Genomic DNA, 24,585 nt, shown 5'->3' with positions numbered 1-24,585 from the left:
GCCTTCTCAAGGTGATGCCCTCCAGATGTTCAGGACTACAACTCTCAGCTGGAGTAGCATATCTGGAAGGCTTCGGGTTGGGAAAGGCTGAGTTAGACCAATCTTGCAACCTTGAGAGTTTTCAGGGCGAGGCAGGAAAAGGCGGTGAAAGGGTTCCAACACAGTCACCTGGGACACCTGCAAAGGCAAAGCGTCACACAAGCGCCTCTTCTTTCCAGAATTCAGCTCCAGGTACAGACGTTACCTTGTTCTTTTTCCCGTCTACTTCAAACACCGAAATGGAGCCTTTGCGATAAATCTCGTCTCCCGGAGGGTGCTTCCAGACACATTTTGCCTACGGAGAGAAAATGGACAAACGTTACAGGGAACACGGGTTGGCAAACAGAAGCACAGAGAGGCAAGAGAGAACCACCAGGGGGAGAAAAGGTCATTCGACAGCAGGCGCGGTAATTCTGGAGCAGAAGCAAAGGCTCTCCTTCTGTTCCGTAATCAAATGACGGCGTGCCCATTCAACACGGGCGGCTGACCAATGCGCATCAGCATGGATAAGAGGAGCTGGTTCGTGAAGGTGAGCGCAGATTTAATAGTACTAGTTGCACACAGCAAGTTCAAATCTCGGATTAGACAATGACGCAGTCATTCCGCCCCCCCCCCCCGCCCGCCCAATTTAACATAACTTTCTTTTTCTCAATGTGCTTTCATTCATTTCCCACGATGCTTCAAACTTAAACCATCACCTGCACCACTTCAGAAAGTCGGCTCAGGATTGGCTGGTCTAGAAGATTCTCAGTCAGGCAGCGATTGGCTAGATTGCGCTGTGACCACTCTGGCGGTGCCAGAGACAGGTAACTAGGCTTCTTGGGGCAGAGGAAAAGTAGCCTGGGGATTAAGGACATAAGAAGTCCCCTGCTGGATCGTATCAAGGATCCATCTAGTACAGCACGTTGTTCACAGTGGCCAACCAGCCGTTGGCCAAGGACCAACAAAGCAGGACATGCTGCAGCAGCACCCTCCCACCCATGGTCCCCAGCAACTGCTGCACATAGGTTTCCTGCCTTGAATACTGGAGATAGCACACAACCATCAGGGCTAGTAGCCATTGATAGCCTTTGCCTCCAGGAATGTATCCAACCCCCTTTTAAAGCCATCCAAATTGGTGGCCATCACTACACCTTGTGGTAGTGAGTTCCATAATTTAACTATGCGCTGTGTGAAGAAGGACTTCCTTTTGTCCTGAATCTCCCAACAATCCCCGGTTCTAGTATTTTGAGAGAGAGAAAAATGTCTCCCTATCCACATTCTCCATAGCATACATAATTTTGTACACCTCTATCATGTCTCCCCTAAGCCTCCCTTTTTCCAAACTAAACAATCCCAGTTGTTGTAACCCTCCCTCATAGGGGACATGCTCCAGCCCCTTAATCATTTCAGTTGCCCTTTGCTCTGCACTTTTTCCAGTGCTATGATATCCTTTTTTAGATGTGGTGACCAGAACTATACACCGTATTCTAAGTGTGGTCACACCATAGATTTGCCTAAAGGCAGTATGATACGAGCCGTTTTATTCTCAATTCATTTTCTTATAATGCCTAACATGGAGTTTGCCTTCTTTGCAGCGGCCGCACACGGTGTGGACATTTTCATCGAACTGTCCACCACAATCCCAAGATCTCTTGCTTGTTCGGTCACCGCCAGCTCAGATCCCATTAGGTTATCCCTGAAGTTGGGTTTTTTCCACGCCAACTTGCATCACCTTGCACTTGCTTACATTGAACCGCATCTGCCATTTGGACGCCCACTCTCCCAGTTTAGTGAGATCCCTTTGGAGCTCTTCACAATCCCTTTGTGAAGAGCTCCAATTATCTAACAACCTTAAATAATTTGGTGTCGTTGTCAAACTTGGCCACTTCACTGCTCATTCCTAATTCCAGGTCATTTATGAACAAGATGAAAAGAATTGGATTATGGGGCATCCAGGGGGCCACAGGTTGGGGAAGGCTGGCTGAAGAAGATGGGGACTTTCTGTCTAAACTTGCATAGGATTGTGCTCTAATGGAAGGCGTGAATTTGTCTCACAAGATGCTAACGTAGAGGCTCACCATATGCCTGCGTAGTATCGTTTGACTCTTCATGTATTTGAGGCAGAACTCGCACATGTAGAGGCGCCCCAGCCGCGCATACTCCTCCGGGTAGGGAGAATGGTACCAGGTGTCCAGCTCATAGCGGCCAAAAGCAATAGTCTTGATCATGTTGCTGCCTTCGGTGATTTGGCCTTGAAGTCGCAGCTTCTCCTATTGGCAGAGAAGAGAAAGGAGCATTGAATAAAAACCACCCCCAAAAGCGCTTCACAAAAATAGGAAGAAATGTTTTGCCTTTGAATGAAATCTTGGAACCAGACCCCAAAAAAATCTCTCTGCAGTAACAAAATTAAATCTACCATCAGGAAGAGTGTTGAATTCTGAAATCTCGCAAAACTGAGATGGGAACATATATAGGCAGCTGCTTATTTTGAATCATTATTTCGTGAGGAAGGGAAACAGCAAAGAAATAGAAAAGGCATCAAGGCCCCGCTCTGACAATTCGAAATATTAGTTGCCACATACATGCTTGGGCTTTTATTTCATTTTTTAGCCTTAAGGCCTAGAAGCTTTCTTTTCTTTTCTAATAGGAAGTGCAGTTCTGCAGCATATGAAATACAATATCAACCGCCCCTGGATTGTATCCAGACTAATTTAGTTGCACTTTGTTCCCATGGAAATCAATGGGATTTGTTGCGCTGGTTTCAGCAGAGACCAAGTTCAACTTACAGTGCAAACCTATTCATGTCTAGTCATAAATCCCACTTAGTGTATTTACTCCCAGTTAAGTGCGCATGTGGAATTGCAGTTGAAATTACTGTAGATCCAACTCCAACGTGTGCAAATTCTATGCGAGGTTGTCTACCAGAAGCCCCTGCCAACTTGGCCAATGGTGAGGAATGCTGGTAGTTGAAGTCCAAAGCATTTGGAGCTTTGCTTTCTCCCTACGCCTTTCTAGACAGCAGATGCTGTCCCTGCCTTCCCCCCACCCCCCGAGAAGCCACAACACTGCCTTTGGAAAACAGGTGTGGTAAACAAAAACGGCATAATCCATTGAAGTTTTGAAATGCTCTCACTACTCATATAAAATCCTCCACCCACCCCCCACACAATAGCCTTGAGGTCTTAAGAGTCTTTTCGAGGGTAAACAACAAGCAAAGATCTGGTTCACACATCACAACCCACTGCGGGTTAATTTACCTGCAAGGGTTCTTGCGCCACGTTGGACACCATTTTTGCATGGGGCCGGCAGGCTCCCGACTTGCCATAGCTTGTCGTGTTGTGCAAACCCAGGGAGCGGGGATTGTTTGAAGGTTAGACAACTCTCCAATAACCCATGGTTTGTTTTAGGGTTATTGGAGGGTTGTTTACCCCTCGATCAAGCCTCAAACAACCCCTGCCATTAGGGTTCACAGGACACAGCAAGCCAGGTGCCTGTGGCACCAAGCAAAAATGGCAGCCACGGATGCCCAGCACGATGCAACAGCCCCCAAGGGTAAATTAACCCACGTACGAACAGGCTCCTAGATTTATTTTCATCATTCGCTTAAGCATCTTCTGGCTTGTCAGTGTTGCAGCAACAACGGCCCACATGGGTGTGTCCGAAGTTCAGGCCTGCACTCACCTGAACACCATGAATGAGAGGCTCAGGATTCCTCAGGTTGCAAGAGAACACCAATGGGCAAAGGCACTACAAGCGAATGGCTACCAGCATCACCTGGGTTCCATTGGCCGTGAACGTGTTGGGCCTGGTCTCTGTAAGGCACTGAGAAATATCCAAAGGAGGACACCGCCTTTTACTTTCAAGGCTATCATGCCATCCGTACCTCTCTCACAAAGAAGAAGACACACTCCCCATCTGCTTCCCAAAGAGGAAAAGATGGCGGAACCCGGGTAGGTAAGAATGGCATGCAGGTCTCTTTTCACAGGTCATTTCTGTGGAGGCCTGAGGACTGGGGTGGTGGGGAGACAGGAAGTAGGCGGTAAATTATGATGCCTGGCATCACGGTGGCTAACCTGACGAACTGTGAAGCTCTGATCACAATTAGCCGTTGGAGATAGGACATCCTGTCCAGCCAGCCTGCTCCCTCCCCACAGCCTGAATGACACAGAGGTTGGGGGCATCCCACCAGTTTATGGATATTTTTCTGATAGGGGCGTTAAGAAATTGCCCACCGTTAACCCAACGCCTCTGTTACCAAACAGAGTGGGATCAGCCCTTCCTTCCGTCTAGCTCAGCCTTCCTCAACCTGGGGCGCTCCAGATGTGTTGGACTACAACTCCCAGAATGGCTGGGGCATTCTGGGAGGTGCAGTCCAACACATCTGGAGCACCCCAGGTTGAGGAAGGCTGGTCTAGCTGAATACAAATCATAGCCCCTCTTTTGAAATGGGGATTTGGGAAACGGTGGTCCACTCTCAAGGACACCCCAAGGCTAATCATGGTCGATTTTCCGCCACAGTGTACACATCCTTTTAACTACAATTTTATCTGCTCCTTTTGCTTCACCTATGTTCTTAGGAAGTCTCTCTCTCTCTCAAATCTTTCTGTGAAACACTGGCCTGAGGGGGCACTCAGAAGAAAAGCATCAAACGAGCCACAATCAAACACAAGAAGAGATTTATTCTCTTGCCCCAGGTCTTCTGGCGTTCTCCAAGCTGAGAAACCACGGGTCCCAGCCAGCACCTCCGGCAAGCGCTTTTGGAGGTCTGACACCTCCTGACGCTGCCAAGAGCCAAACGCAGCGAGGCAGAGGGGCTGGTTCTGGGGGGAACTGCCGCCACTTGAGAGAAAGGACACTTCTTCCAAATGAGACCACTTACGAAGCTCTATGATCTGCTCCTGCCTTTCAGCACAAGCCCTCGGGGCACCTCGGAGGAGGAGAACTCCTTCTGCCTTCCCAATCGCAGAGCTAAGAAGAGCCGACTCAGTCCCAGTAAGGCTGGGCGCGTCTTGGCTTCCAAAGATGCTGCTGCTGCTGCACAAGCTCCCGCTATTCTTTCCTCTTATTTGGTTTCTGTGAGCGCGCATTTTTAAAAACTTAAAAATACAGCCTGGTCTGCTCTGAGCAGAAAAAGGGCCTGTCAAGAGAGGCTGCTTGACCCTTTGCACTTTGGTTTTATTTCAGTTCAAAGCTTCCCTCTCCAAGCTGCTTTTGCATTTATGGTGGTGGTGGTGGGGGATTGTTCCCTGCGGCATCGTGGGCGAAAAAGCCAGGTGGGGAAGGTGGTTTTGACCTGGAAAAGGACCAGATGGGAAAGGCACCGTTTCCCACCGGCGCTTTTTCTGCCCTGGGCTGCTTTGAGTTTACGAAAGCAAAAGCAAAGCAAAAATCATTTTAAAAGAATCATGCAACTCGGCTAAATGTGTAGTTCAAGGCTCTGGCGACCGAAAAGTTGTGTCTCCAGATCTGCACCAACGTAAAGAAATCTGTCATTTTCTCTCGAGACAAAAAAAACCCCTTGAGGTCCTTCGGCAGAACCTGCACCTCCAGAGCGAAACTATCATCAAGCCAATGATGATGATAGTGAGCTCCCCCAGTGCTGAGTTTCCATCAGCAGGTTTTTGTTTATTTAAAAAGATAGATAAACACACACACACACACACACACACACACACACACAGTTTTATTTTTCAAACCGTTCCCACAAAAATCAAGGGCTCCAAGAAGTGAGGGAGTTTGCGGAAGCCCAACTTCCTCCTTCATCCAGTACCACTTCTTACAGCATGGCATTGGACAGCATTCTTAGGCTGAAATCTAATCCATACTACCTAGAAGTTATCCCCCTTGAAAATGTATCCATGCCTTTGCACAAGTGCTAAATAGAGGATGACGAGAGTGCTATGCATGATGCATAGCCCTCCCCTGTATGTTACGGTGATTTTAGATTGTAAGCCATATGGCAGATTGTCTTGTTTTGTTTTATTTTGTACAGCGCCATGAAAATTGATGGCGCTTTATAAATAAATATTAATATTAATAATAATAATGTAAGGAATCATTTGCTGAGAAAATGTTAACGGTTAAGGATTTTACAATTTTCTCTAATACTGATATTAGCCGGGGCAGGTCTCTAATTCACACAAACAGCTCCTGCATTTGCATGGGCTACCCCCTTTCACTGTGATTTGAGAATTGTTCTTTGCACACCTCTCTGTCTCACGCACGGACATTGTCTCATGCCTGACATTGCATTGAATAGGGAAGTGAGCATGGGTTCGATGGAAGCTCCATGAGTGCATTGGAGTTCCAGTGATGCTTTAGGTGATGGGTATATATGTTTGCTGTGAATATGTTGTTATATCATACCCAAAATAGTATCAATGGTCCATATTTGGGAATGACGAAGATTACTGCTTATACCCAACCCAGTGATGGTATAATTAATTTCAAATAAAATTGCAGCATAGAATTGTAAAAATAAATAAATCAAGGGCTCCAATTTTTACCTGCCTCTCGGTTATTATTTTCTAGATGTCCTTTGTTTGCACTTGTTAAGTAGCGACTTGGATCCAAGACCTGCCTTCCGTGGACCCTGCTCACGGAAGGTGCTGCAGCTGGATTTTCGGGGGTCCTCTGGTCCCCCAGCTCACCTCATTCAGCAGGGCTCTCCCCAACTCTCTGTGCACAATTTCAGAAGGCTGGAGGGGCTGCCAGGGGCGGGGGGAATTGGCGGAGAGATCCTCTTCTGGCAGCCCAGTTGCATGCCCTAAATCTGGATCCAAGCCAGGAGGTTGTTTTCCGGTACGTTTTCAAACGCTGGCTTCCTCCAGCGCTGTGGGTATGTTGCTTGGAATGTTTAACTGACCTCAAAAGGGGCCACTGCATTTTGAAATAAATAAGCCCACCTATTATGTGGCATTTGTCACAGGTCTTTAGGTGCATCGGGCTCACCTACAGCTGGAATAGCTTAGTGTCTCATACCTGCCATTAGGGAGAGACACCACCAGCCCAAAGAAGGGAGGATAAGGATAAGGCATCTAGAGACAGGCTGGCTTTGGAAACATCCAACAAAGGGCCAAAACAGCCCGCTGTGGCTATTGGGGGGGGGGGGGGGATGCTAAGAAGTTATGGATAAAGGTGCACATTTGAGTGGCTCTGGGCTTGTTAATCTTGATCAGGGACACGCCAGGCAGACCGGGGGTGGGGGCTTTCCAAGTACTGGTGAGCTGCACCTCTAGAGTCTCTTATTGCTTTATTTGCAAGCTGTCCTAAAATACCCTTTATAGCAGGGAAATCCCTGGTTCAAATACAACGCCAATTCCCGAGTTAAACAATCCAGGGAACTGGTGTGGCTGCGTGATAGTGAGCAAGCCCCGCCCCGCCCCACCTGCTTGCACTTTGAACCAGCTTTCTGAAACAACCAAGCAGCACCCAGTTCCTGGGTTGTTGTCATGATGTACTAACCCAGCACTCTCGGTTGAGGGTTAAACAACCCCAAGTTTTAACCCAACAACAAACCAGAGGTTCCTGGGTTGTTTCAGAAAGCAGAAGTAGGTGGGAGCCGGCACACTCACAAACAACCCAACAAGGGGTTGATGGATTATGTGAACCGGGCCGTACATTCTTTAAGTGAATAAACAGATGAACAGTAGATGAGAAGCTGGCATTCCAGTTTGCGATGCAACGCGTTCCACATTCTTCCTTTATCTCATTTAAGTTTTGTCTTCAATTCATTATACTTGTGTTCACGTTCATCTAAAAGCATCCAGTGACAAAGGAATGGGAAATGGTGGGGGGGGGGACACTCCCTGTACCCGGAGATAGCAATCCTTCCCTAATTTCTTCTGAGGTTCCCCTGAGACAAAGGCCGGGCTAATAAAACAGAGAGAGGCACTTGTTGGCAGCTCAGCAACAACATCAAAAAGCTGGGAACTGACAAATGGAACTTGCTCGTGAGCTCAGTGTACTGAACAGATGTGAAATAACATTAACTCAAAGACAAAAATCCACACAACCCTTTTCAAGGGCTTAGTCCTCATGACTATGGAAGAAGATTCAGAAGCATGCCACCAAGGAGTTCAACTGTCAAACTTGGAGTTGACCCTAGTCACCGACCTGAACAGCAGCATTACCGTGACTTAAACAAGCCACGTGTGTGCCGGCATATGCGGGATGTGATATGCCTAATTACCCGCCCAGGTGCAGCCCGTGGCGTTCGCTGAACCCAGGCACGGCTTGTTGGAGGGGGGAAACAGAATCAAGACCAGGGGGAGAAAGGACCCAAATCAGGTGAAAAAAGGGAGAAGCAAATTCTCAGGATGCTGAACTTTTTACTTGTAGGTTGAAGAGCCCGACGCGTTTCGGCCTGTATCATTTCAAGGCCTTCTTCAGGGGTTTGTAGGAAGATGTCTGCAAAAATCTTCCTATCGACAGAATGTCTTTCTCAGATTCTGTTGATAAGAAGATTTTTGCAGACATCTTCCTACAACCCCCTGACAAAGGCCTTGAAAAGATATAGGCCGAAACACGTCGGGCTCTTCAACCTACAAATAAAAAGTTCAGCATCTTGAAAATTTGCTTCTCCCTTTTTTTCACCTGGAGGGGGAAACAACCCTCAAATAATTAGGCAAATGTCACCGTGACTAAGTATTATCTCCCTTGTCTCACTCTGGGCAGGCTCAGATGTTAAAAATGACCCCACCATCATTAACACCAAGGCTACCAGTCCCTGTTGGAAGGTTCTACACCCCGCTGGGCAACCTGCGTCTCTGCTACTGATTCTACTTCCCCTCTCTCCTGTCCTCCCCATGCAGCTGCCCCCAACTGGTGAAAGCCAACTGCCAAACGCCTCCATAAATTGCTGCCCTGGTTTCCCCATTCTCCTCCAGGCCATGCGCAGCATAGATTCTGGAGCCCTTCGAGGACAAGCATCCATCTATTTTTCAATAACTGTTGCCATCCACCTCTAGACCGGGTATGGGCAGAAGGAATGCAAGGAGTCGTAGGTCAAAACCATCTGGAGAAATACCTACTCCCCACAACTGCTCTAGATTGCTAGGATAATGCATATATCAGCCCTCTTTCTTGGCCCCCTTCCACCAGCCCTCACTCATACGTTTGATTCTACCCAAATCCAGCTGCAGCGATTCACGCTCCCTTTAGTAATACAGGTACAACTGGCTTCTCAGCAAGCCTCGAATGTGGAATGGTGTGGTTGTGCGCATCATGCCCAGCTAAGCCCAGCTTACCAGATCCTCAGAGGCTCTTGCTTGCGCTCGCCGGAATAGCTCCAGGTCGTATTCGCTGGTCAGGTTCTCTAAAAGGGGCTCTCTGGTGTTTCCGTAGGTTTGTCTGTGTTCCTGAAGCAACAATGGAAGCCGTCTTTTAAATAAATATTTGGCCTGGCCTTGGAGAAACGGATGTCCCCAACCTCCAGCACCCGCTGTCCTTTTCTGCTGGCCACAGGGATGCTGAGAAATGCTGTTCTAACCTAAGTACAAACTTAGTCTTGCGGGGTGGAGGGCTCACATAGAGAAGAGCTGCACGCTGTTGAAGTTGGGGGACCAAGGAGTTAGAAAGAGATGAAGAGGAAGGGAGGCTGCCGTCTAGTTTCTGGGCACCACACCTTAAGGAGGATGGAGACAAACTGGAATGGGTTCAGAAGAAGGCAACAAAGATGGTCACTGATACGTAGAAAAAGTAGTACGAGGAAAGACTGAAGGAACTGGGCATATTTAGCTGGGAGAAGACTGAGAGAGGACATGATCACACTCTTCAAAGGTTGTCATATAGGAGAGGGCAAAGGACTAGACCTAATAGGATACAGTTACAAGAGGGTAGAGTTTGCCTGAACATTAGGAGAAACTTCTCAAGGGTAAGAGAAGCCCGACAATGGACCAAAGTACCAAGGAGAAGGTGGGCCCTCCTACACTGCGGGTCTTCAAGCAGGCTGGACAGACATCTGTCGGGGACGTGTGGCTCTGGATTTCCTGCATCCAGCATCGAGTTGGTCTTGAAGGCCCATCCCAACTCTGTGATCTCACACAGGACCTAAGGACAGGAAGGGCGGTGTGCCGTGTGCGAAAAGGGATGTGAACTGGCAACATTGGAATTCACATGCCAATTCAGAGTAACTAGGTTTAATTCTTTAGCTCAAGCTCCCCAGTTCCTATTTGAATTCCGAACCAGTTTTTACCCACTGCAGAACCTTGGGAATGGATGCAGTGAAAAATTAATGTCCCTTGTATATATGATGTGCAGATTAAAGGACGCCCCCATTCTCCCATCCCCAGGAATAAAATAAAGAAGGAAGTTTCTGTACCATGTATTTTTCCTTCTGCTCCTTGGTCAGCCCCGCATTCCTCTTCTTCCTCATCTCTGCTACCTTTTCTTTGTACCTCAACTGTCTTTCAGTTGGTGCCTACACAGGGGATAAGAGACAGAGCATGAGTATAGAAAAAACAGAAGGAGCCAGGCCAAACCTCAACTGGAATGGAGTCCCTTTCCCTCCGACCCATCTATTGGCTGAGGGATGCTTCATACATTATACCTTCCCTACATGGAATGCCATGTGTGTAAAGTGCCACAAGAATTTGCTGTCTCCTAGTACATGTGGATTTGACAGCTCATGTGTGCAGTGACAAATGCCCACCCTTCCACTAGAAGAGATTCTTGCACTGATTTCATACACAACAGGGTACACACTTCTTACACACAGACACACACACACACAAAATGTAGGAAAAAGATCTATCAAGCACATACTATACCAGATTACAAATTCCATAGGAGAGGCTGGCTGTGGAGAGATCAAGCTCTCTCCATGTGTCCACAGGCACTCTCCTCGCCAGCAAGCCTGCAGGCAAATAGATCCATGGCTCTGATGGGTTTTTAAAATGGAAATATTTGGAGTACGCTTGCCGTGGGAGTCAGATGCATTTCTAATGCACATCTATGCCCTACAGCCCACGTCAGCCCTTGCAAGTTGCAGGAACAGTGCGATCCTCTATACTGTGCAGTATTTCAGGATGGTGAAAGAAGACGTGGCTTAGCAGTGTCGCACTGGCTGGGTTCACACATAACACTAGGATGTCATGATGTGAGAATTCGGCCATGCCAACAAACCATGGTTTGCTAACCATTAACAACTCAGAAAGAGAATCTATGGTTTGTTGTTGGGTTGTGAACTCTTGGGTTTTTTTTTTAACCATGGGTTATGTGTGAATCCAGAACTGTGGGTAACCTCAGCGACTCTACGTGCAAGTAATACAGCTCCACAAAGGCATTTGGTATACAGGACGGGAGTTGGCAAAGGAAACAAAACAGCCCAAGGATTCAGAAAAAAATATATGGTTTGTTCAGTGGCCTGTCAGACAAATCCTGGGTAAGTCAACAAACCATAGATTAACTACAGGTTAAATAAACCATGGGTTAGCGCTAAGTGTTACTGAGGTCACTATGTCTGCTTTTGTGCATCCCCCCACCCCCAGTTTAGCACTACAGCTTTAAACCAGGAGCCTAGTTTGTGGGATTGTGCTGGATGCAAAGGGTTATTCACACGCCCATCACACAAGCAACTCATCACTGCTGCAGTCGCACTCCACCCGAAGCAGCACATCATGTGTACAAGCTGGCACAAGGCACACATTCTTTTTACGTTTTAATGGCAAAAGTTAGATTTAACAGATTTAGAAACGGATGCATACCCTCATTTATTATTTTTCTTGGTAAAACTGAAGAAACAAAATTTTAAGCAAGAATGTAAGCTATGCTCAGAAATGTGGCCAGTTGAATAAGGGGCTATATACATTCAGATAGAACCATTTCCACACAAAATTACTTTTGGATGTTCTTTCAGAGACGTTTGAGGCACAACAATTGGTGGACATAGATGATCCCGTTAAGGTTTCACAGACAGTGGAAGCTTGAGAAATAGGTTTTTTAAGAAAGTCTACCTGATGTCTGGTAGCGTGTCTATTGTTATCATCTTGTCGGTGGGACAGCAGCCTCTCCTCCACTTGTTTATCCCGGCTCTGTGCTCTGACCTCAAAATCCAGAGAGAGAAAGAGAGATCCTATAAACCCATCCCTTCCCACATTGTGTGAATTCGCATTCAGATAACAGAAGCATGGTTTTATTTATTTATTGCATTTATATACCGCCCCATAGCCAAAGCTCTCTGGGCGGTTCAAATAAGATAAAACATTAAAAAAACAATATGCAAAAATTGAAACCCACAAAAACATGCAAAATTCACATACATTTAAAACCACTATATCAACTTTAGAAACGATGAGCCAAAAAAAAAACAGACGCAGGCTCATTACATATTGCTAAATGCCTGGGAGAAGAGAAAAGTCTTGACCTGGCGCCGAAAAGATGACAATGTCGGCGCCAGGCGGGCCTCGTCAGGGAGATTGTTCCACAGTTAGGGGGCCACCACAGAGAAAGCCCTCTCCCTTGTTGCCATCCTCTGAGCTTCCCTCGGAGTAGGCACCCGGAGAAGGACCTTAGATGTTGAGCGTAGTGTACGGGTAGGTTCATGTCAGGAAAGCGTTCTGTCAGGTATTGTGGTCCCAAGTTGTGTAAGGCTTTATAGGTTAAAACCAGCACCTTGAATTGGGCCCGGAAACATACAGGCAGCCAATGGAAGCGGGCCAGAGTGGGTTTTATATGCTCGAACCTTCTGGTCCCGGTTATCAATCTATCCACTGCATTTTGCACAAGCTGCAGCTTCCAAACCAATGATCCACGCAAGAAGCACAAGATCTGGGAGCTGGGCAATGTTGGCCTCGAACTTGAGCATCTCTGGAGTTTGCAGACAAAAAGGGAATTGTTCGGTAGTCGCAACTCACAAGTGACTGAGCAGGGCTTGATCCCATGCAAGTCCTATCCTTCCTATCTCTCCTCTCTCATCTCACACTATTCCCCCGCTCGTGCTCTTCGCTCCTCTGATGCCATGTTTCTCACCTGCCCAAGGGTCTCTACTTCCCTTGCTCGGCTTCATCCATTTTCTTCGGCTGCCCCTTACGCCTGGAACGCTCTTCCAGAACATTTGAGAACTACAAGTTCAATCGCAGCTTTTAAAGCTCAGCTAAAAACTTTTCTTTTTCCTAAAGCTTTTAAAACTTGATTTTGCTCTGACTTTTATACTGCCTGTTTGGTGCATTCTCTTCCCCTCCTTATTGTTTTATTATGATTTTATTAGAATGTAAGCCTATGCGGCAGGGTCTTGCTATTTATTGTTTTACTCTGTACAGCACCATGCACATTGATGGTGCTATATAAATAAATAATAATAATAAGTCACACCGGGAATCTCTGGTGCATAATTTCAAATGGAATTGTGCACAGCCAGTGTGAAGGGAGAGGTGCCCTGGGTGCATTCTTAAATTTTAAAGAGCCATGGGTTTTAATCATTATTTCTTTTTTTTAAAAAAAAAAAAGACACACACACACCAAAAAGAACAGGAAAATATGAAATTTGTATCATGAATTTCTAAACACTGAGAAGCAGGCTCACCCAAAACCCACAAATTGAACGTTCAGTTCAAGTTTCAAATTAACTATTTTAAATCTCAAACCGCTTTTGATTGGTGGCTTTGTAAGAGCTGGAAGATGGGGCTATACAATTGCTGTCGAAGCCAACAATTAGATGAAATACGGCTGACAAAAATAAACTATTATGAATTAAAACTCAAAATTGATTGCTTGTTGGATTTTTGGAGAGTCACGAGCAAATTTGAGAATACAAGGGAACACTTGTATTCAAACATTGTGCTTTTCTCAAGAATCTTGCCCCCAGATTTGTTGCAGTGCTGCTTATTATCACAACGCTCGGTGGGAAGTGACGCATTTCATAGCCAAGTTGTGGATCCAAGTCCTGGTCACCCCTTCTCTGACGCAAAGGAGTATCAAAAGACTGCAATTTGCAAGGAAGAAGCAGAAGCAAGGAATTTGCAAGGAAGAAGCAGTGCGACAATGGAACCAGTTACCTAGGGAGGTTGTGGCCTCTCCCACACTAGAGGCCTTCAAGAGGCAGCTGGACAAGCATCTGTCAGGGATGCTTTAGGGTGGATTCCTGCATTGAGCAGGGGGTTGGACGCGATGGCCTTGTAGGCCCCTTCCAACTCTGCTATTCTATGATTCTAAGGTGGTGAAAGTGTGCGCTGAAGCCTTCCCCTTTCTGTTCCTTTCCCTCTGCAATGCTCCCAAATGCTTTCCCTTCATCCCACACATCCACAGAGAAGAAGTTACCTTGCATTCATCAGCTGAAAGGTTATGGTACAGCGGGCATCCAGATATGGAGAAGTGTCGCTCATGTTTTCCCGTCAGGTGTCCTGTGGAGAGCCAAAGGAACACGACTTATGGCTGGCAGTCAGAAAGGGGAACAGAAAATCCTAACCATCAAAGCTCAGACCACGGAAGGTTCCACTGTACCTAAAGAATTGCAGCCAGGAGTGGGACATTTCATGTTGAAATTGTAGCTTTCGTGGAAGCGGCGGCGTTTGGGACGATGGGACAGATCGCTCCCAGAATCCTTCATGGACATATCCTTGGCAATGCTCTCGTCGTGAGACATGTTGGGACTGGAGATGTCAATGTCAGACTCCGAAGACGGGGCATTCCCAGTTGGTGTGCGAGGTGGGGACTCATCGTGGTCAGCTGCATTTTTAGTGTCTGTGTGGAGGCACAACATTACAAAAAGGGCGCATAAGAACCCAATAAACTGGGACCCTTAAGAACAAACACCTGCACCACTTCTAAGTGGCAACACCAGGCCTAAAAAGTAATATAATAATGCCCTTCTGACCAAAATTCTGAGGATGATCTCAAGTTGGAGAAAGAGAGGTAGCCCAAGGAAGAAACACTGTAATCAAGAGCGGTTTCAACTGGCCATCACTTTGCTGGCCATCTCTCTGTGTGGAATCAACCCAGCTACTTGGATATTGAAGGTAGCCTTTGCTAAGCTACTGCCTCTCAACCTAACCTACCTGTCATCAAGAAAGCACTCTGCATAGCAGGGCTGGGCAGTTTGTAGCCCTCCAGATGGTTTGGCCTACAAATCCCAGCATCCCTCACCTCTGGCTATATTGTCTAGGGCTTATGGGAGTTGCAGGCCAAAACATCTGGAGGGCCACAAGTTACCCAACCTGCTGTATAGGAAGTCTAACAAAGAATGCTATAGGACTCAATTCAGCATGACCCAGATGCCCCATTTACTAGGAGCTCCCCCATTTATGAGGAGCCCTCCATCCTCCCTTGCCCCCATTTACAAACCTCTGTCAGAAAAGTCGACCACTTGCTCCGTTTCTGATCCGGATGAGCGGGTCTGTCGCAGTGGATATTTTTTGGGAGTCACAGGCATGGGCTGCTGCTGGCTGCGGGTTACCCTCCGAGTCGAATAAACAGGCTCCTCTGCTCCGAATGATGGGGGGTTGCGAACCGGGCTGGAATCTAGTATGATGAGGTGGCAGGAGATAACGTAATAGCTTACTGAAGGAAACACCACTTCCAACGCCGACCTTTGCAGGGCCATCTACTCCCTACCGCACAGAAGGCTGCAGTGCAGTCAGCCCTTTCTACATTGACATCTGCTCTGCCGTTTTCAGAGATTGAATGCAGGGTTTTCAAAAGTACGGTGCAAACAATACCGAGCTGACAGAGGAGCTCCTTTCTCATCCTACTCCGTGTCCAGACTCAGACTAAATATAGGAGAGATGGTGTAAGTTACAAATGTGAACTGGCATGTTCTGGATTCAAAGCTCAGCTATCAATTCACTGGATAGCCTTAGGCTGCAAACCATTGGTAAAGAAACCCTGGGAAGTCATGGAGGAGTGGGAGCAAGCTAGCTGGCCGCCCACTCCCACTGAGCCAGGGATACTAAACAACCCAAGGAACCGTGTGTTTTTTTAGCTCCACCTGGCTTCAGCAGGAACGATTGAATGGTGAGGACTAGCACACTCACTTCCTTCCACTCCTTTCATAACAACCCATGGTTTAACTAGTGTGCGAGCTCTCACAGCCTTCCAGGGGAGGAGCACTCAAGTGACTGACCCATCAATTAATGTACAAATTTGGTGCAAACCTAGTATGATTAAAAGGACACTCTCTTATAGACTGACTTGTTGTGCAACTCCCAAGAGGAGTTCTGCAGAATGTGAAACAACTTACACTGCTTCAGAGCCGCAGCTTGCCATGGGAAGGGGGTGGGGGCTAAACCTAGGATGTCACCAAATAATATCTCATCTGCACCTAGGTAAGGGGAGGGCTCTCCATCATGGGGGGTGGGGGGCAGTGGCGGGGAGAAATTCCACTGTGTCAAGCATCTTTCCCCTGCAGAAATCAAGAATATAAGATAGTCCACTGAACTATTTTGAAGGGACTGGGTGATCTACCTTGAGAACTCTGGCTGAGCCTAGCGGAAGAGCGCGTTACACGTGCAGACTGGCGGGACGTCCCATCGCTTTCCGAACTGTCCGTATGTTCGGGGTCTGTAGAGAAATCGGAGTCTTCGGTTCCGTCGGAACTGCTGCCTGCATTTCTCTGAAAGACCAAAGAACCCGGCACCCAAGCCAATCAGGTTATGGATTTGCAATCCACCCCTTGAGGCTCGGTATTAACCAACATGTTTAAACAAAATATAGACAACATAAATTAAAGGTAATGCTTCCTTACATGACACAAAGCTAAAAACAGAAACATCTTACAATGCTGTTTTTTTAAAAAAAAAAATTGGTTCAAGCTAAGGCTGGGTGAATCTCCATAAATGTACAAGAACATCTCTTTATGTGCTGCTGGTGTCCAAACTTTGCATACTGTTAAGTGGGAGATTTCATTCCATCTTTAAAGATCTGCAATGGTACATGATGAAGGAAGTGATCTCTTAAGTCAAGCTGTCGAGATTTTTGGTTGGGCAAACGCAGCTCCCCCAGATTGATCCCGGAAGGCCACAGGAGCAGTTCCATCAGGAGACGTGCACTCAGCTGTATGCCAACCACAATTTCAAAACAGTCTTCAGCCCAAGAGAAAGAGTAACATGCCTGTCCACTTAATCAACATGAGACCAGTAGTGATCAAACTTAATTTTTCCATGGACCACTTGAATATTGCCGAGGATCTCAGGTGAGCAATGCCTTTTGGTCTACGAATAATGAAGGCACATACCTAAACCATATTTTAATAACATTGGTTTCTTCAATGCTGGGAACATGGTGAAAACCAGCATCATATTTAGGAAAGTCATGGCCCTTAAGCCAGGGCTTTGTTAGCCTGCTCAATAATCGAGCCCTGGTCAAAGCAACCTCCATCGCTGTGATCAGGGCGGGGGGAATCAAGTTCAAGGCAAAGTACAAATGTATTTATTTATTATGTTTAAATCATGCCTTTTCTTCCAAGAAGCCCAAGGCAGCATACATGATCCTCCCCTCCATTTTCTTCTCACAACAATTTTGTGAGGCAAGTTAGAATGAGAGTCAGTGACTATCCCAATGTAACCCTGCAGGGACTTGAACCTGGATCTCCCCAATCCTGGTCCAACACTCTTAACAACTACACCACCCTGGCTCTCAACTGTTCTGCATTATTGCCATGGACTACCTGAATGGACCTCATAGATCTCCAGTGGTTCATGGACCACAGTTTGAAAACCTCTACCCTAGCAGGGGCAGGAGTGCATCTTCTTTAACTGGTCCTGAGGAGTGCTTTGACAAGCAGCCCAACATAGAAAAACTGAGTAGGAAAATTGTTTCCTGGCAGAGATAAGCAATGATAAAAGCTTCACCTGTTTGATTTCTGCATGTCAGGTTGTTGTTCAAGACACAGGATCGGAGGAGGGGGGGAGTGGCAATTATCCCAGGAGTCCTGTCCCTGAACCTCCAATTTTTCTGAAGCTGCCTGTGACGGGAGCCATACCATATTCACCCTTCAGGAACTAACATACTCTGATCAACAGCTTGCTCTGCAATCCCCATCAAACTCACAGGCCAGGCAACAGAAGCTGTCATTTATAAACTTATCCAGAGGATAAATTAGCAAGCAAATTAAGCCTAGAAGTTATACATTCTAGCTTGCTGCAAGCCTGAAACAACGGTCATCTTCGTAGAAGGTGGCTGCCATGGCTTTCTAAGTAGCCGGTCTCAGGCCAGGAACAACTTTTCCCTTTGTCACAATGCTATGCAGCCCCTGCTTGCAAACGAGGCAGCCTCTTTTCTTCCAACTTGGTAGGATACACAGGCACAGGCAGCCTCTTGCATTCACAGTCTACTATCAACAGTGTTTTCAACCTCTGATAGAACAGCTCCCTTTTTATAGGATCACGAAATGGGAAGGGACTAAAGGCCATCATCCGTCAGCTCCCTCTGACACCACAAATCAACCAACACAATTAGGATTGCCACCTGTTCCTGGCAGGGTTCATGTGCTCATGTCTTTGATAGGCAGGAATTCAACCGGTGCAGTGCTTTCTGGCACAGACGGGCTGCAAGAAGGAAAAATCTGTTCAATTTCTACCTGTCGTGGAGCTGTTAAAGGCTCCAGGATCCAACCGGGTGGGGGGAAGGAAGTAAACCTATGAGCAGAGAACAACCCATCTCACAAACAGCTGGCATTACATATTGGAAGTAGCAGACACCAGGTGCACTGCAGGTAAGAGATCTGCAAACCAGATGACTCTAAGAGGATCCAAATGTACACCACAAGGAAAGGAAAGTATCTCAATCCAGCCTCCCTTCAGGATCGAAGAAAGAACACCCTTAAGGTCTTGTTCTCACAAGCACCTTAAATTAAAACATTAGAGCAAATTCCACAGTTTTGCTTTGGGATCATATCACAATTTTTCCACTTACTTGTCTTGTTTTTCCTCAGATTCCATCTCCCTACTTACAGAGTAATGATGTGTGTGTTTGCAACACTAAAAATGTAACAAGTGCCAGGGAGGGAGAGAAGGGAACCTGACAGCTTCAATGGATAAGAATTTTATTTATATAGCTGGAACTCCAAACACTGATGAAACCACATCCTTGAAAACTGCAAGTGCCATCCTGACTCATTTCTTAGCCTTTACAACTCAGAAATCGTTCAGCCCGTCTGCTGAACAATTTGAGAATTTTCTCTTTGCCTTTATGAACCTTTAACAGAAAAGGGCACACTTTAATACAAAGACCAAAGAGCAGCATCGGATGCTTCTCAGGTAGTATGCTACAGCTATGTTGCCCTTAAGCCTTGGTGGATCTGATCAGTCCCCTGGACGAGAGACCAGACAGGGTCCCATGAAAAAGCAGTCTATGAATATAGTAAGTGCATATTTAAGGAAATAATATAAAGCCTGAAAGCTTGAGCCTTCCAGGCTTCTTATGAACAACACCTGCATATTTAACACCTGCTGCAAGCTACATATAAAGTTTCAACACTCAATGGCTCAAAAATCAGATTACAGCCCAATTACTAGGAACTATGGCCTATTACTCTCAAGATAATGCATGTACATGTAAAATGCACACAGTTAGGAACTTTGAACCTTGCTCTTTTAGGACCATTTTACTCTAGCCTAGCAGTGTCCCTGGAAGGAATGCTGGGAGCCATACTCTTGCAAGTGTGATTTTGCTGTAAGGAACTCTGGTTTCCTCCAGGCAAAAAAGCAAACCTCAGCCTGTACCTTTTACATTCATGGCCTTTTGACATCGCTGTTTACAGTTTTTCTTCTCTATACTCATCTGTCTACCGTGGATCTTCATGCATTTGGTGAATTGGTCACTACTTCACAAAAACTTATACCAGAATAAATCAGTCGGCCTTTAAACTGCCACAAGACTCCCTTTTTGTTGTTGTTGATATTGTTGCAACAGATTAACACCAAAACTCCACTGCAATTTGTACAAGCCCCCTGGAATTCTCTTAAGCAGACTGCTTGTAAGAAATATATTCAGTTCACACTATAAGCTTCAAATGCGTGTAACCCAAAATGCCCACGCATTTGAAACATGCAGCCCCGATCTACACCAGATTTAAGCAAACCTACGGAGTTCCAACCAAGCAGGCATAGAATTTCTATCATACCTGATCAACAATCTACTCATCCACAAAACAAGCAAGGCGAACAAGACTATGTTTTGAACCCTCTGTACCAATCTCCCTAGCCTCCAATCATAAGAGCGAGAGGGCGGACCTTTAGATTGCCCTGCTCCCCAATGGGAAGCAGAGAAAAAGGGGAAGGGCGGGACTTCGGGGACGCCAATTCAGACCAGAATTCCCAGCCAATCAGCGTCTACCTCAACACCCGCTCCCAAGGCACACAGCCAAGTATGAAGTCGTTGGGAAGCAGGAGAAACGGAGGAGGAGGGGAGAAGAAAACCGCGCCAGTAGGAAGTGATAGGGGAGGCAACCAATGACAGCTCAGCCGAGGAGCCAATTAGGAAGGAAAGGAGGTGGGATACAACAATCACCGAAGGGGTGGAGGGAAACAAATAACCGTTGAGGGAGGGGGCTGGGCTTGACTGATGGCGAAGGTGGCCATTGAAGTTGCGGCGGGAGGCAGCGGCAGCCAATCAAGCCACGAGATGAAACAGGGGCTTGAAGGCCTACGTTTTTAACTGGTTTTCGAGCCTGACGGTCTAAGCGGGTAAAGGAGAAGAGAAGGGAAGGGGGTTGGCTCGGTCCGTGCGCCCTCACCTTTCTGCGCGACATCCTCGGTGGAGGCGGCGGCGGAGGCAGCGATGGTGGCTGCGCCCCGGCCGCCGCGTTGGCTCCAGCTGTATCCGTGGTGACTGGCGTGTCTCCGGTTCTCCAGCGCTAGGCCGCGCCGCTTTGTTTTCCCTTTTCTTCCAGCTGCGACCTTTCAGCCGACTCCCTTCACTCTTCCGCCGGGACACACGACGGGGATACACACACCCCCGTCCTGCCTGTCACGTGACGCAGACAAACCTCACCTCACGCCAACGGCACTCCGCCATCTTGGAGTCGGGACTGGCGCCTTCGAGAATCAGTCGCCCGCGAAGCGCTGCGGCCATTTTGGTTGTGGGCTGCGCCTCCATTCCCAATAGCGGAGGCGGCCATTTTTGAGTTGGGCACCGTGGTGGTTTCCTACAGTAGAGGGAGAGCGACCATAAGGGCAATCGGGGGTCGCATGGCTCCCTGGTGCTGGATCCACCATCTTTGGTTTGGGACCCAACCTGCGTTCTTCATAGCGGGAGAAGCCATCTTTGATTTGGGCGAGGGAGGCTCCCTCCCCCCTCTACCGTTTGTAATGAAAGGGGGCATGATCGTTTTCAGTAGCGCTCGGGCTACATTTAATCTGCAATCCAACACCGATTTACCTGGGATTACGTTCCATTGAACTCCATGGGAGTTGAGTCAGCATAAAATTGTGCTGATAGTCGATTAGTAGGATAGATTAATCGATAAAAGCTTGTTTTGTATTTAAAAGGTGGCCTGGACTAATTTGGTAACACCATTTTTAAAAAAGTTAGTTGAAGTACTCAAAAACTACAGGTGGCATTTGTTGGCTTTAGGGAAAAAACATTGCCCCTTGCCTCCTTTGAGAGAGAAGGCCACTTCTGGTATGATGGCTGTTGTGATGCATAATCTAAAGACAAAGGAAGAGTGTATTTGTTTTCAAAAATATTATTTTATCCCCAGGAAGGTTAATTAACAGCAGAATCCTATTGATGTTACTTAATGTAGTATATAGCACATTACAAAGAACAGGTTTGACAGGTTCCTACTCCTATGCATATTTATTCAGAAAAAAGTTCCACTACTTGGTGGTACTTACTCCCAGGTAAGTGTGCATGGAGTTGAAGCAAAAGATTTCTTTACTTAAGTGACTCCCCTACTTTTAATACTTCCTTTACTTTAATGCTTTAACTAGGGAAGTAGACCTAGCTCAATTTGGGATTTGCAGCCCAATCCTCTGCATGTTTAGTTGCAAGCAGCCCCACTGATTGTAGTTTTTTCACCCATGTAATCATGCATAGAAAGTCTTAATTCTGTAAATATGCTTAGGACAGATTGCAACTATACTGGTTGTGTTATAATTTCTCTCTTCATTGTCTTCACAACAGTTCTGTAGTTGAAGCTTGTTCTAGGTTCTTTGGTTGTAGTTTCTAATGCCTTATTCAGAGGTTCAGATGAAGTCCCTATAACAGAATTAGGATCTGGACATGTAAATATGCCCTTGGACCATCCCTACTGATATGGCCGTTACCTAAGAGATGATGCCTTAATGAGATTCGCTAGTCGCATGTACATTGCACAACTTTGTTCTGTCCCAAGTAGAGTGTCCTCAGGAATCTGATGTCATTTAGCTATGAAGAAGGAACTAAGATCTGAACCCCTGCCCACATAAAACAAGCTTTGTGTGACCTAATCGGTGCTACTCCTAGTACCCTGTGTGGTGCCCTATCAAGAGCACCTAGCCCAAAATGTCAAATAAGGGATTATTACATTTCTATACTGCCTCATAGTTGAAGCTCTCTGAGCAGTTAACAAAAGATTAAAACATTAAACATTAAAAAATCAATATACAATATTTTAAAACAAAAACAGCATACAAAGACAACATCCACTTAAAAACAACTTTGAGCTCTCAGCCAGACCTAAAGATAGATCTGGGGTCGATTAAAACTCAACATATGCTGTTAAATGCCTTGGAGAAAAGTCTTGAAAGGCGCAAAAAGATAACAATGTTGGGTAAGCCTCTCCGGGAAGATCATTCCATAATTGGTAGGCCACTACTAAGAAGGCCCTCTCCCTTGTTGTTGCCCTCTGAGCTTCCCTCGGAGTAGGCACCCGGAGGAGGACCTTTAGATGTTGAGTGTAGTATATGGGTAAATAAGCAGGTGTGCAGTGGTGGCCATGTTTCTGCATTCCCTGATCTGGCTGCCCATTAAAAAGCTCTTCCAAGAATTCAGAGGGTGAATGTATACAACCATGTGGCAAGTGGCAGCTCACCATAGTGCATGTAAACATTTGGAAATCTGCATTGGTATTCTCTCATGCAGTAACAAAACTCTTGCCACTCCCCTGCTATCTGGATTTCAGATCACGTGCAGAAATATGGTAAAATCCTCCTCAGTACTTGGCAGGACGGTACAAATGATCACCTTGCCAAGTGGTGAATTACCACTTCATCTGAATTCACTCTCCATCTCTGTCTTTGGTGTTGAAGGAGAGAGTGCTCAGTAGCTGTTGGTCAGCCACATGTTGGAGTATCCTCATAATAGCCTTGCATTTCTGGCAACTTGGTGCACTTATGCTAACCTCAAGAGACTTTGCTTGGTCAACCGTAAGGGATCATGATAGGACACAGTATGAGACTACTATCTCTTTTCTTGTGTTCAGTTTCTTGTTATTATTATTATTATTATTATTATTATTATTATATTTGGTGCTAAATAGGAGCTGCAGGTGAAAATAGCTGATATTAAAGAAGTACAATGTTGTACTTTGTTGTACAATGGCAGACCACAGTCCTGGGTGTCTGGACTGCCAGCCATACTGTCCTTTTGGTCTGCTATTTGGAGGTGGTCCCCAGCTGGCTGGTTGGTGTCAAGCGTACTATTCAGGGCACCTCACCTTCGAACATGTTTCCATATAGAATGAGTGTCCATATATAGCTTTCATCCCATTGGAGTTGTGTCCAAAAAATAAGAGGAAGTTAAAATGCATTTGATGGTATGCTGTTGTATGGTCACAGTAAACTACTGTAAATTCTACACCAGGACCTTTATTACTGGAACCCCAGAATATGTTACAGTTTTCTAGCATTCCTCTTCATTTTAGTTTCAATCAGGGTCATTCCCAAGATGTAAATTTAATGGAAGCATTTGTGAGTAAGATGTGTGGAAGGCTTAGGGTAGTACTTTCTCATTTTTTTCAGGTCTGGGATCTGCTTTAATCTCTGTTTTCTCCTTGGGCATGTATAATCTACAGACATACTACAATCCTGGGAATTGTGGTTGTAAGAGGTAGAGCAGGTCACTAACATTGAATTCTTTGCATCTACACCACATTGCTATTCCTAGGATTTTCGAGTGACGCCATGGTAATTCAGATTGTATAGAACTAGTATCCACTTATAGAGTAGGCATACCCTCACTCTCAGCCTTTATCTTTATCAATCCCATCTTTCTGCTTCTTTTTAATTAAAAACAAATGTTGTGTGATCCACCTTAGGTCTTTTCATGCCCAGTGTGTTCAATGGAAATTACTCCTAGATAAAAATAGCAAAACGTCATGAGGCACTTTAAAGATGAACACATGTGTTCAGTTTTTAAGGTGGCACAAAATTCTTTATTTTCGTTGCAACAGATTTGTCATGGCTACCCCTCTATTTTTATTTTATTTGTTATCATTTTGTTTACTGCCTGTCATCAAATAGATCCTAGAATGGTTCACAATAAAGCTATAAAAATACAACAGTATCTGTGTAAATAAAACAGTGTAGTCCTGTGCAGATCGAACCAGAAGTAAGTTGACTGAGTTCAATAGGGCTTATTCCCAGGTAAGTCAGCATAGATAGACATAGGATTGTGCTGTGAAATAATTAAAAACAGCAGAGATTGCCA

The 24,585-nt window shown here is 46.0% G+C and overlaps 2 protein-coding genes across 4 annotated transcripts in view; one reads left to right on the top strand and one right to left on the bottom strand.

The window, feature by feature from the left end:
* KAT7 (lysine acetyltransferase 7) overlaps positions 1-20,940 on the bottom strand; it is a 72,424-nt gene extending 51,484 nt beyond the window's left edge. For all 3 annotated transcript variants that reach the window (XR_010025980.1, XR_010025981.1, XM_063138331.1), the window contains exons 1-10: positions 20,690-20,940; positions 16,420-16,567; positions 15,301-15,477; positions 14,461-14,700; positions 14,278-14,360; positions 11,976-12,065; positions 10,343-10,441; positions 9,270-9,380; positions 2,100-2,291; positions 245-334 (exon numbers count right to left, since the gene is read on the bottom strand). Coding sequence is in view for 1 of the 3 variants with exons in the window: in XM_063138331.1 (XP_062994401.1) it covers positions 245-334; positions 2,100-2,291; positions 9,270-9,380; positions 10,343-10,441; positions 11,976-12,065; positions 14,278-14,360; positions 14,461-14,700; positions 15,301-15,477; positions 16,420-16,567; positions 20,690-20,704 (1,245 nt within the window). In the remaining 2 variants the exon portion in view is untranslated. The remainder of the gene's footprint in view (positions 1-244; positions 335-2,099; positions 2,292-9,269; positions 9,381-10,342; positions 10,442-11,975; positions 12,066-14,277; positions 14,361-14,460; positions 14,701-15,300; positions 15,478-16,419; positions 16,568-20,689) is intronic.
* The window catches only part of SLC35B1 (solute carrier family 35 member B1), a 211,159-nt gene that overhangs the window by 119,360 nt on the left and 67,214 nt on the right, over positions 1-24,585 (top strand). The window lies entirely within an intron of this gene.

Source organism: Elgaria multicarinata, chromosome 11, assembly GCF_023053635.1.
Source record: "Elgaria multicarinata webbii isolate HBS135686 ecotype San Diego chromosome 11, rElgMul1.1.pri, whole genome shotgun sequence".
NCBI classification, from domain to species: Eukaryota; Metazoa; Chordata; class Lepidosauria; order Squamata; family Anguidae; genus Elgaria; species Elgaria multicarinata.
This window is presented reverse-complemented; position numbering and strand designations above follow the sequence as displayed.